We start from the raw sequence: 13,863 nt of genomic DNA on the forward strand, positions 1-13,863 counted from the left end.
GAGGATCTATCTTGTGCCCAAAACATTGTTGCAATCATGAAGAAGGCACACCAGCAGGTCTACTTCACTAGGAGTTTGAGGAGATTTGATATGTTGCCAAAAACTCTCGCAAAATTCTACAGATGTACGGTGGAGAGCATTCTGACTGGCTGCATCATCTCCTGGCATGGAAGCTCCAATGCATAGGATCAAAAGAGGCTGCAGACTCAGCCAGATCTATCACGGGCATAACCTTCCCTGCTATCGAGGACATCTTCCAGAGTTCGTGCCTCAAGAATGCGGCATCCATCACTAAGGACCCTCGCCATCCAGGGCATGCCCTCTTCTCATTACTACCATCGGGGAGGTAGTACAGGAACCTGAAGACCCACACTCAATGATTTAGGGACAGTTTCTTCCCCTCTGCCATCAGATTTCTGAACAGTCCATGAACCCATGAACATTACCTCATTATTCCTCATTTGCACTATTTATTTTGTAACTTATAGTAATTTTTATGTCTTACTGTGTGTTGCTGCTGCAAAACAAATAATTTCCCAACATATGTCAGTGATAATAAACCTGATTCTGATTTTGTTCAAAATTATAATTTGAATGTCATATTAAGAAATATAAATTGAACAAAATATTTTACTCAGTGTTTGCAGGTTACTTTGAAGTTACGAAATTCTAACAAAATGTTCCATACTTATAATTTTATAAATGTTTCCTCACATTTGCCAACACAGTTGGAGAGAAAGTATTTTTTCAGCTATTAGGGCCATTTGCAAGGCTAAGTTGTACAGTGTGTATTTCCTGAAGAGCTTAACATTTCAGTTTCTTTGATAGATATCTTGTTCATTTTGTCAGAACTAATATGAGAGCCACATGGTACAAGCTGCCAAAATGCCTGCATGACCATCAGAGTAATGGATTTTAGTCAATTGCTACTTCAAAAGAGTTTATTCATTTTGACTCCTGCACAGAGTGCACCTTCCCAGCCGCACATCACTTCAATGAGGTCTGGCAGGTCTCTCCCACCCCTGAGAGCATTAAGTGGTGGGCTATCGTCAAAAGCATCTTTCTCTACCCACTCTGTGTCACTATCTGAGCCCTGGTCTTGATCCCACATGGAGGTGTGTGTCTGTCTTTTCCTGGAGCATCTCTTGGCTGCAAGGTAACAACTGCTGCCACACACTACAATTCCTTGATATCTTGTTTACCATTCATGTCTGTCACAGTTAGTTATTAATGCCGACTGCATGGGAAAGATTATCGGTGGCCTTGTGTCTTCCTCAAGGCTCGATTTTATTCAGCACTGCAGTTGCTTGTGTCCCACCTACAAACTGACTAGCAGACAGCACAAGACACTTAGTTGCAGATCAAAGCCTGAACGATGAGTGCAGGTCTCACTTTAACAAGATGTCACAATGCATATCTTTAGAAGTGCTTACCGAACTGGCTAAAGTTTGTTGTTTGCTTTCTTTGTAGAATTCAATTTTGTCTCCCTCGAGGCAAACCCAAGAACTGGTCCAGTTTTTCCTGAAAAAGATAAGATGTTGATGCCATCAGACCAAATGTCTTGGCAGTGTAGATCTGTCATAACCATTAATGTCCTGTGACTCTGTCAGTTAATAATTAGTCACATAACACTGTCAGTTAATAATTAGTCACATAACACTGTCGTATTCAGAACTAAGAACATTTTATTCTTTCATTTCATTTGCTTTCCTTCTACCACACCTAGAATACCAGTCAGAATGCCACAACTTTGATGCTCATGTAACTTGATGCTCCATTGAAGTTTAGGGTCTGATTTCAGTTTGGAGATTAGTAGATATTCAGAAGTAGCATATGATCATTATGGAAGATATGAACATTCATCTCATTCTTATGATCCTTATCAGTCCCTACTGATTTCCTGGAAGTACTTCAGTGATGTAAGCTTATAACAATTTGCCATAAATTATTTGTTTTAAAGATGTTGCTACTATCAAAACAGAAGTGCTCCATTATTTTGTCTCCACTGTTTCCTTTTTTTTAATCATTTGACCAGATAAACCTCACATGAAATCATTGTCATTGTCACTGCCAAAGGGGCCATTAGTTTTGTTGCAGCTCTTTATTTTAAGGTGTTGCAATTGATTTCAATTAGTTTTCTCCTTTCCATTCTTGAGTGTTGAGTTAAGCTGGGCTTATGATTCCATGAGTCTTGGTTACCCTCTGGTACTTTTGCCAGATTGCCATGCTTCATGACAGAGCTTAGACAACAAGTTTTGGCAGGCTATTTGACTGTGATGGTATCTCAGGCAAGCTGATCCTGTCATTGACTTATGTTTGTACATGAGGACAGCCTAACAGCCCTTGCTTGATTATGATCAAGTTAGAATGGTTGTCATCCATTGCCCAGGGTCACTGAGACTTCCAGCATTTCCAATTGATTTGAAGCAACTCAACACAGTCACGGGATCAAACTGGCAATCTTCCAAGATGGCATTGCTCAGTTCTAAATTTTGCAGTGCATCTCCTAACTGAGCCAAAATAAGAAAACATATTCCACAAAATTCCTATCTTTGATTCTTTTTAAAAAAGATTTTTTTCATACGAAATTGTAAAAATGGTGCAATTACAGAGTAATTCCAATGCTGCCTTATGTTGTCTTATTAATATAAGCACTAGCCCTAATAGGAATTAATTGTGAAAAGGAATACAGGGCACGCCACAACTGAATATATTCTTCAGCTCAAGTTTGGGCAGAAAGTAGACACACATTGCAAAACAGATCCATGACATATGACTAGATTGAGAAAAGGATATTGCTCCAGCTCTGACAAGACAAAACTACAAAAGGTATACATAGCCATTAAAGTAGACAGCTCCAGCATCAGAGATTTGTATAATGCAGCAAGAGAACAATTGTGAAGTTTTAAAACTGTAGCTAGTTGTGAACTGAAAAACATAATGATTAATTAAAATAATTATTTATCATTTCCTAAGTAAATATCAAAGTGCCAGAAGTTAAATTAAAGCATAGCCTTGTGATAAATATTTTAATACATCACAACATTTATGAAGTATCGAGACAAACACTTGAATCACCAAGGCATAGATGGCTACACAACGAGTGCTGATAAATGGGATTTGTATATGTGGGTACAATGGCTGTCATGAAAAGGATGGGCTGAAGGGCCAGTTTTTGTGCAGTATGACACCATGGTTCTTCTGTTAACAAGCATGCTTTGAACCTCAATCATCATTTTAACACTGAGTGAGAGTCCTCTATTTTGTTTTGCTCTGCCCAGTTTTGACAAAGATGGACTGTGAAGGTGGGCCAACTTTAAATATCTAAATCAACATTAGCAAAACCTTAACAGAAGTCAAAGTCTGAGTCAAAATGGGATCAGTTGACCTATTTCCTTCTGAAAGCAAATGGTCCCTACACTGGCATTTTTACTTAAGAAAAAGTCTGCCCCCAGAACACTATGCAAAAGATTCATTTCACTGTGTATTTCAAATGTACATGTGACTAATAAAGAAACCTTACCTTATCTAGAACTGGGAAACTTAAATACTTGGTTGTTTCAGTTGCCATGAAAGCAGTTTGGAATTCTAAGAGGTGTATTTTGTGCATTTGTACCATTCACTGATTACTTTTGTTGACCCTAGATACTAATTTTTGTGGAGCTAGAAGATCTAGAGGTGTTCTTTCTACTTAACAGGAGTGACTTGGGCTGTCAATGCAACAGTTCCCTCCCACTTACACCCTTGCTCCTCAAGAAAGGATTTTCTCCATGACCATCTGGCCCTGGCATCCAATACTACAGAAGCTTGGAGGGAGCACTGATTTCAGCAAATGAGAAGTTAACCAAGAAGACTAATGAAGACATTTTATCTGTATGAACGTCACTAAGGCATTTGACAAGATCTTGCATGGTTAGCTGGTCAAGAAGGTTAAGATAAATGGGATTTTCTCCAGCATTTTGTGTATGTAATTGATTCCAAAATTGTTTTGGTGATAGGAGACAAAGGGTAGTTTTCTGATTGGAAGTTTGTGTCTTATAGTGTAGCATTGTGATCAAAGCTGGAACTTTTGCTGTTTGTCATATATATTAACAGTTTGGATGTAAATGTTGGGGATGTGATCAGTAAGTTGACATGAAAATTGGTGGTATTGTAGATAAACAAGGTTGGTTGTCTAGGAGTACAACTCTCCTTTAAAACTTCTACCCTCCTCCTTGCCTTCATAGGTCAGGCCACACTGAGAGTGTTGTGTGCAGTTCTGGTTGACACACTACAGGAAGGATATTGGTTGCAATGGAGACAATGCAGTGAAAATTGACCAGGATGTTGCCTGGATTGGAGAACTTTAGTAATGGGAAGAGTATGGATGGGCTGGGATTACTTTCCCTGGAGCAAAGGAGGCTGAGGTTTGATCTAATAGAAGTGACGAAAGGAATAAATAGGGTAGATAGTCAAAATCTTTTTTCTGTGGTAGGGGTATCAAAAACAAGAAGATGAGAGGTAGAAGTTTTAAAGGAGATCTGAGGGGTAACTGTTTTGTTACACAGAGAGTGGTTGATATCCAGAACATGCCACCAGAGGTGGTGGTGAAATCAGATGCAATTACTATGTTTAAGAGGCATTTAAACAGGCCCTTGAGTAAGTAAGATATTGAAGGATATGGATCTCATGCGGGCAAATAGGATCAGTGCAGAAAGGCAGGAACGTCGGAATGGAAGTGGTGGGCTGAAGGCAAGTTAAAGAAGGATATGGTCCTAATGTCGGCAAATGGGATTGGTGTAGATGGGCAAGGAGGTTGTCATGGATATAGTGGGATGAAGGGCCCATTTCTGTGCCATACACTAATAAGCTCGGTCTGAAAATTGGTCAAACACCCAATTTTCAAAATCACCCCACTTTAAGTCTTCCTAGAATCACAGACACACATAGTACAAAAGCCTATCTCAGAACGCACAGCATAGAAACAGTAATTTGCCCACTGTCAGCACTGACTGTAATGAACCAATCCCCACCACTCCTACACTGATTGCATTTTATTCTCACAATATTCCCATCAACTGTCCTCAAATTCTTTTTTTTCTTTTTCAATCTTTTTATTGAATTTCAAATTAATTCAAATTGATGTACATAACATTAATAATTATACATATGATACAAAGAGATTGGGATAACAATAATAACAGTTAATATTTATACTCACAAGGAGTAAAATATGTAATCTAGACCTCCCGCACTCTTGCTAAGTGTACATGATAGGAAAAAAAATTGAAAAGAAATTTAATTATATGAAGATAAAACCCCCAAATCAAAAAAAAAGTATAATATTAAACAAAAACAAACCAGAAACCTCAAAGAAAAAAAACTGGACTGATATTTCTTCGATTAAAAAAAAACACATTCTTAAGTTGTCAGCTCCGCTCCTCTATTGAAGGGGATTTGAAAAAGGTCTGCTCATAATGTATGGAAAACTGTCCTCAAATTCTGCCGCTTACCTGCACACTAAGAACAATTTACAGTGGCTAGTTAACCTACAAATCTGCATGTTTTGACATATGGGAGGAAACCAGAGTATCTGGAGGCACAGTAGTGTAGCGGTTAGCATAACGCTATCACAGGGCCAGCAACCCGGGTTCAATTCCAGTCACCGTCTGTAGGGAGTTTGTCCGTTCTCCCCGTGTCTGGGTCGGTTTCCTCCGGGTGCTCCGGTTTCTTCCCATATTCCAAAAAAGACATACATGTTAGGAAGTTGTGGGCATGCTATGCTGGCGCCGGAAGCGTGGCGACACTTGCAGGTTGGCCCCAGAACATACTGTGCAAAAGATGCATTTCACTATGTGTTTCGATGTGCATGTGACTAATAAAGCTACCTTATCTTATCTTAAACCCACATAGAATAGGAAACATCTGCGAACTCCACACAAGTACCAAAGGTCAGGGTCAGTGGAGCTGTAAGGCTATGGCTGTACTAGCTGTGCCACCATGACACCCCTAGCTCTTGTTCTTTAGGCTGAGGAAAAACAACTTTTTACTCAGTGAATTCCAGAACTCTACCCCTATTCCCACAATCCTCTGATGAAAAAAAAGATACCAACTACTTTTTAATCTTTCTAAATTTATCTTAATCACTAAATGTTTGAATCTACATGACTGGGATGCAATTTTAAGTGTATATTAACGTCAACACCTATTATGCTTTACTGTGCACAAGGGACTTGAATAACAAAGTGAAACATTTAGTTAACTGTCCATCTTTGGGTGGTGGAGGAAACAGATTTTCTGTGTGGCATTTCTTTGAGTGTCCACCAGATGGTAGCAAAATCATCAACACGTGAAATGATAAATAACAAATGCTGGCTTTATTCTTTTTTAATAACTTATTCATAATTAGGAAACTCAGATTGTAAACTTCTCCAGGACTTTCCAGACCATCTTGTGCACCGAAGAGATTTATGAACAAGGCTACTCAAATCAAAAGAAAGCAAAGGTTCCTCCCTACAATGTGAGCAAGGGTGAATTTATTATATATTTTTCTTGCTCTCCCCAGCTGCTCCTGTTAACACATTAATCTATTCTTAAGCAGCTAGATCAAAGTAATGATCACTGAAACTGAAAGCTGGGCAGTAGGAGATGAAAGGCAGCCAACCTGTTTTTTGTCAGGAAAAGAAACACTATTTCAGATGCCTTCAGTTAGTGCTGCTCCTGACGGAAATTGCCAACATTGATGGCCATTTAAAGCACAGGTAACAGCTGATAAATCAGTAAAGTCTGAAGTTTTGCTGACAAATACAATGGTTTGGTAAGGTGAAAATCAGCAATAGCCTGGATGGAATTGGAGAGTGTTTTCTTTTAAATTATATATTTGCATTAAAAATCCAATTATTTCCATTTATTCCTGGTTAATTTGTTTATACCTTAATATAGATTGCTTAATGTTCATACTTATTTTTAAGATAAAAGATCTTAGTTTAACTTAAACTTCGCACTAAATTTAGTTTTTTCTAACTATGGAGGTTTATTTCCAGCTCCCATGGTGAATCCTATAAATTTATTATTTGTTCTATTTTTTCATTTTGTTCTATATATATTAAAATGCAATGACTAGTACATTTTTGTAAATATGCATTGAAATTTATGCACAGTGTGGAATTGTGCTCATTATAAAACAACTGACTCTTCTTAAAATTAATTAACGCTATAGTGATGTATTGCTGATCACTAAACTAAATCGAAAAATATAACATTAACCTCATCTCAGTTAGCAGAATGCATTCACAAGGTTTTATAAAAGTTCAATGGTATAGGAAGTGCTGTGGCCAACATGAATATCTGATTTACTTCTGGTTTAAATCAACAGTACCAACAACAATCAAACACAGTAAGTGTCATCTAAAGTACCAAGAAGACACTGTGGAAGTTGGTACAACTACATTTGACACATGGTAATGACCTACACACTTTTGGCTTAATATCATCTCAGCCTTCTTGTTCATCTGTTGTATACTTCTGGTGTGTCCTCAACTTCAAGTTTCTGCAAATGCTGACACAATATGATATAAAGCTTCTGCCTGACCTTACCTTGGTTATTATCAGTCAATAAATGGGAGAAAAGGATCACAGCTAATAGATTTGCCAGTCATAGCATTTACAAGTGAAGACAGCTGTTAAAGCTGAAATTTTAAAACAAATCCAGGAATGTTAAGTTAAAAAAGACAGGTATATTTTTGTGCATAGCATACATATACTCACAGACACAACTAAACTGTGCATTGATTCTAAGTTTCAGACCTATTGGCCAATAATAAAAACCATGGATGATATTAACTAGAGTGAAATTTTTTGAGTTAAACTACAGAAAGACTTCAGAGCCCGTAAACATTTGTACTTTGAAATCTTTGTTTAGGGCAATGCAAAGGTCAAGAATTCATCGCTATTGTAAAAAAACAATTAGGATACGAGATGACATATATCAAGCAACAATGGTTAAAAGATACTGAACATTTTCAGAAGTGTTTTATCTTGACAAAGGAAAAAACAATAAGATCCACAGTTTCAATGTACCAGAACAGAATATGTTAAAGTAGAAGAATATGACAAATCTTGATTTCAATTTAGGGAGAGAATAAGTATGTTGCACCTGCTGGTTCATGAATTAACTAAAAAACACTATTGGATTTGTATGCAAATCTCAATGAGTTGAACATCACGCGAGTAGAATCAATATTCATTGGAACAGACTGCAACATTTAAAAGCAGTTCCAAGACAATGTTTACAAATGTTACAGTCTTTTCCCTAGGTAAACAAATTTACTTAGGTAGGATATACTTTACAAGCCCATAAAAAGTTATATTCATTTCCTTATATATATAAAACACACACACACACACACAAAATCTTAAAACAGAAAATAAAGAACAATTAATTAATACAGCAATGATTTCCAAATGATTGACATTCTGCTTTTATCTTTTCCATTATTGGCTTAAGTGATTGCCACAGCTTTAGATATTTTTCATGGGATGTTAAACCAGAGAATCAGATTGAGCAAAATTATTTTACATTTAGCCAACAAAATAGTTAAATGCAGAAGTTGCTCTCAGTGATATCCAACTGGAGAAATCCTCAGTCTAGATTTGTCAATGGCATCAACAAAATACCATGGAGTTTAGAATTTACCTATTGGTTTAAAATAAGTTATTTCAGGAAAGGTTTTGAACTGGTGTGTTCAGGTTTAGATGACGTTATATGATGTGATTATAGTGCTATAGCGTTAAACATGTATAGGTTTTATGATGTGATTCTTAGTGCTGACCAACATCTGATCATGAAAATGTAATTTTAAATGTGGAGTCTCATTCCTTCAGAATTGAATTAGCGTTGGATTAGTGAATTGGTGTTGTAGACTTAAAAACAAATAAAAAAAACAATTGTTTTGCTATTCTGTGAAGAAAACGAGATACTCCAAGCTCGGATGGAGGGTCAAATTGTTGAATATAAAGTGGATCTTGAAGGACGAGAGGGAAGTTTAAAATGAATGGCAAACAGGCTGACATAGAGCAGATCGGTAGAGCTGTGTCCAGGAAACCCTTTTCCTTTATATTTATCTGTTATTTATTAACTCCCTGTTCCTACAGCTTTAATCAAGGCTATGTTGAGATGCCTTCCAAGGATCCATAATCTCTGGCTTTAAACTAAAATTCTCCCATTATTTAAATATTCTCAGTACATTACATTAGTCTGAAATGCAATTTTCCATACCTCATGCAGGCTTCCTCTATAAACCTGATGAGAACGCTATCTGATATTCTTAATAATAATTCAAATAAACTGGATTAAGTAAGATTTGTATAGTCCTTAACCATTCAGTGTTGATGTAAGGAAAAAAATAAACTTTCTTGAATTTGATCAACTTAAGAAATTAGGCCACTTTAAATACACTGGAGAAATAATCAGATCACAGCCAATCATTTTGCACCTGAATGATAGGAAGCCAGATGTTTTCAGTCAGGTGATCTTGACTTAATCATCCACTGATACTCAAGGCTTAAATGATGCCAAATTCATATGGCCTTGTAACCAGACAAGTAGTTCACAAACCTGGAAACAGAAGTTTGTTTTCCTATGCATATCACACACTGGGTCTAGGGTCCAATGTAACATACAGCTGTGTACCTCCTTAATTTATGCAGCATTACCTCTGCCTGTATTAGGTATTAAACTGTTTAATCAATAGTTCTTAAACTTTTAAGATTGCTCAAAAAATGGGACACAGTAGTTTTCCAAATTAAGCTGCTGAGGAAATGGCAGGAGCATGATTGCTTTTCCATTTTCCCCAAAATAATGCCAATCATGGCTGGTTCCACTTTTCCCCCCCAACCTTTACTGCCTCCTCCATTTCTAGTGTCTTTGAATGGAACCAGAGTTTGTCAGACTTCACACAGATGATGTCGATGCCTGTTTGGCAACCACAGCTTACTGCTTCTCTGTAAGCAATGTTGACGTGCAGAGTATTTACTCTGAAAAGTATTTTTCTGTGCAAGTCAACTTCTTTCTTCTGTGGATCTGAATACATTGATCCCTTAAAACAAAAATCCACACTGATATGAAAAGTAAGTAATTCCATAAATTCCAAGTCTGTCTACTGATTCAGATGGGCTAATGTGATATAGAAAGGATCACTTGGAAAAAGTAACACTGTCCACAGATGATAAGACAAGATAAGGTATCTTTATTAGTCACATATACATCGAAACACACAGTGAAATGCACCTTTTGCGCAGAGTGTTCTGGGGGCAGCCCGCAAGTGTCGCCACACTTCTGGTGCCAACATAGCATGCCCACAACTTCCTGACCTGTACATCTTTGGAATGTGGGAGGAAACCAGACGACCCAGAGGAAACCCACGCAGACACGGGGAAAACGTACAAACTCCTTACAGACAGTGGCCGGAATTGAACCCGGGTCGCTTGCGCTGTATACTACACTAGTGTATACTACACTACCCCCTACAGTACCGTGCCTGTCTGATTCCAGAATGAGGGATGTGTTAATGGAAGATGGCTTCAATAAGATAGAGCACTTTAAAAAAAAGTGCAGATTGGACATGTACTTGCAATTTACCTCCACTACAGACAGTTCTGAGATGGCATTGTTGAGTAGGAGAAATGAAGGAGCCTGCGGCATGGGGTACTGATACACAAATCAGTAAAGTAGTAATGTTGATTAAAATGCAAACAAAGCAGTGGGGCTTGTTTCTAGTGAGATAGGACTGTAAAGCAGCGAGGCTGCCAGAAATATCAACTGACATGAGATTAACACATAATTGTACCTATTAGAAATACTGAACATGCTCCATAGAGAAAATGTTACTACTTTGGGGTTAATAGGACCAGAAGGCCATAAATTTATGACAATTACTTATAAATTCAAAGGGGTAACTGGAATAAACTTTCTTAACTGGGCAATGTTTAGAATGTGGGACTCACAACCACAAAGAATGGTGTGATGTTAGTGTATTTGCTATACAGGAACATGAAATTGTTGCATAAAATAAAATATTATTGGGTTAGGGGATATTTTCCTGAATGGAAGACTAATTAAAGAAGGGAAAACAGAATTTGAATAAATAGATTATTTTTCAGGTTGGTGTGCTGTTTCTGTTGTAGAAATTGTAAAACATTGAAAATGCATGATGCAGAGGAGAGCATTCGGCCCATCATGTCTATATGCTGGTTAGATAAGGGCTCCCCAACCTAATCCCACTTTCCAGCACTAAGACATCTATGTAGTATGGTTGCCCAAGATTCAATGCTAGCAGGATAGTTACTTACAATCTTTTCTGATGCAGCATCTTCAACCTGAAACATGAACTTCGTTTCTCTTTACTACAACGCTGCCTGTGTATTTACAGCATTTTCTGTTTTTATTCTGAGCATTTGCTTTTTTTTATTTTCATGAGCAGATGCAATATACAGTCTGCATGTTTGATGAAGATGCAGAGCTAAATCGGAAAGTGCATCATGGTGAACAACAAAGTGCTTACTATGGGGAATAGTTAACAATTGAGCATGAAGGTTGTAGGTGAAGTATATGAGAAAAAATGTGAATTTGTTCACTTTAGTACAAGGAATGGAAAAGGAAAATATATTTTTCATTAGTAGATGTTAAGAATGATGGCGGACATAGGTGTATTGTTACTTAATTTACAAAGTATGGAATGTTAACTTCCAGGTACAGCAAACAAGAGGATTTGCAGTACATGAGTGAGGATGTTTTTCTGCAGTTGTACAGAACTTTGATGATGTCATACCTGGAATATTATGTGCCATTTTTATCTCCAAGGAAGGATGTACTTGCCTTGGAAATGATGAAACATAGATTCACTACATTGATTCCAAGGATGATAGAATGAGTCTCTGAGAAAAGATTAACTAGGATCGGCCTATACCCACTGGAGTTCAGATTGAGAGATGATTTACTTGAAATGTAAGATACTGTGATAGATTAATAGTGTAGATAGGAAGAGGGTGGAGAGCTTAAAATCAGGATGCACTGCCTCAGGTAAAGTGATTGACTGAAATGATTTTTTTTAGGTGTTTTGAATCTTTGAAATTTTCTGCCCTAACAGGCTTTATACACTCAGTTAATAAGCATATCCAGGGCTGAGATCAGCAGATATTTGATACTTAACAATTTTTATTAGAGAAGATTATGTGGGAGGTACTTTTCTCAGGGAATCACCTTGCTTTTTTTGCTATTTTAGTGGAAGAACTATGGAAATCGAGGGGAGGCTGGTGTAAGAGACACATTATCTTTTCCTTCTGTAATTTGTTGGCTTTTCACAGAAGTTATACAAATGATCAGGATAAACTTTGGGAATTCATGCTCTGGAACATTAGTTTTCCTGCCTGGATAATCAGGTGACCATTCACAGTCCTAAAACTCTCCATGAACTCTCTATTCTGATTAGATAAAGGGAGCAGAACATATGTGTTGCTGAAACAAGAATCCAATTTCTTCCCCATATTTTTTCCAGTTAACATCTATGTTTTTACAGGAACACAAATACAAAGATGACCAACATCTAGAACGAGCCTAGCACTCAATAATGCACTAAGATATCAAATCTGCCTCCCTCCAACATTAGCTAAGTTGTTTTGTTCAGTTCCAGCATTTAGGTTTAACACCAGTGGAGGACAATGTTTTGATCGTAGCGTTATTTGTGTTTGCTTCCTGCCAACAAGGATCAAAACAATAAAGAGAAAGGACTAGCATCATCTCAGACCTTGATAATCCCATAACAGAAATATTTATTACTGGAAGCCTGCATTCATGGAGACATGAATCAAGCAATGGTCAACTGTAAAACTAAAGATACAGGGATTTCAGGAGGCTCAGACACTTCTTTGCTTGGTACTCATTAGTCCAATCTACTACAGCGGAAATAACAAAATGCCCATTCATGCAGTGTCAGTGCTTTCCAACTGTGCTACTTGCTCATTTAAATATAATTAAAATTTGCTGTGAGCATTGACAGGATAAGTAGCAAGTTTGAACTGCAGTAAGATTCACTGAGTTTGCCATGCTGAATTAAAAGTAAGACACTTGAAGCGATATTAAAATCTTTACCTAAGCACTGGAGTGACGAAAGCTTTAAAGACCGTAATATATGTGAACAGAGCAAAGTTCAAATGGTAGCTTTTCACATACCAGAAAAGTTAAAAAAAATATATTGTTAAAAATGACTTCATATTTGTCCCCTATACTATAAGATCAGACTTGCGCATTCAGAATATAAGAACATTTTAGATGGTGTTCTTAGCTTCTCAGAGTTGTTGCATCATCAGGATCTTAAAGCTTCATATAGGAGAATGTAATTGGACACATGGCAAATAGAATTTAATGCAAAGCCCTGTAAACTGGCACATTGTAGTAGGAGAAATAAAAAAGGCAATATGAACTAAACAGTGCAATTTTAGTAGTGAAGGAATTTAGAGACCTAGATGGACCCATCTGCATAAAACTTTGAAGCTTGCTGGATAAGCTAAGACAGCTATTTAAGAAGCATTTGGAATCCTCGACTTAATTGAAAAGGCAACAAAGCCAAAATATTAGGAGAAACCTTGAAAACCTAAGATAAAGGAGCAAAATTAGACCATTTGGCCCATTGAGTCTGCTCCACCATTCAATCATGGCTAATTTTTTTCTTTTCTCAAGCCCATTCTTCTGCCTTCTCCCCATAACCATTAACCCCCCTAACCAATCAAGAACCTATATATGCCTTAAATACGCCCCAATGACTTGGCCTCCACAGCCGTCTGTGGCAATGAATTCCAAAGATTCGCCAATCTCTGGCTGAAGAAACT

The 13,863-nt window shown here is 37.3% G+C and overlaps 1 protein-coding gene across 2 annotated transcripts in view; it reads right to left on the bottom strand.

Moving 5' to 3' along the window:
* Positions 1-13,863, bottom strand: part of arhgap15 (Rho GTPase activating protein 15) — a 593,944-nt gene that overhangs the window by 420,597 nt on the left and 159,484 nt on the right. For both annotated transcript variants that reach the window (XM_052029237.1, XM_052029228.1), the window contains exon 6: positions 1,434-1,521. In XM_052029237.1, the coding sequence (XP_051885197.1) occupies positions 1,434-1,521 (88 nt within the window). The remainder of the gene's footprint in view (positions 1-1,433; positions 1,522-13,863) is intronic.

Source organism: Pristis pectinata, chromosome 1, assembly GCF_009764475.1.
Source record: "Pristis pectinata isolate sPriPec2 chromosome 1, sPriPec2.1.pri, whole genome shotgun sequence".
In the NCBI taxonomy this organism is placed as follows: Eukaryota; Metazoa; Chordata; class Chondrichthyes; order Rhinopristiformes; family Pristidae; genus Pristis; species Pristis pectinata.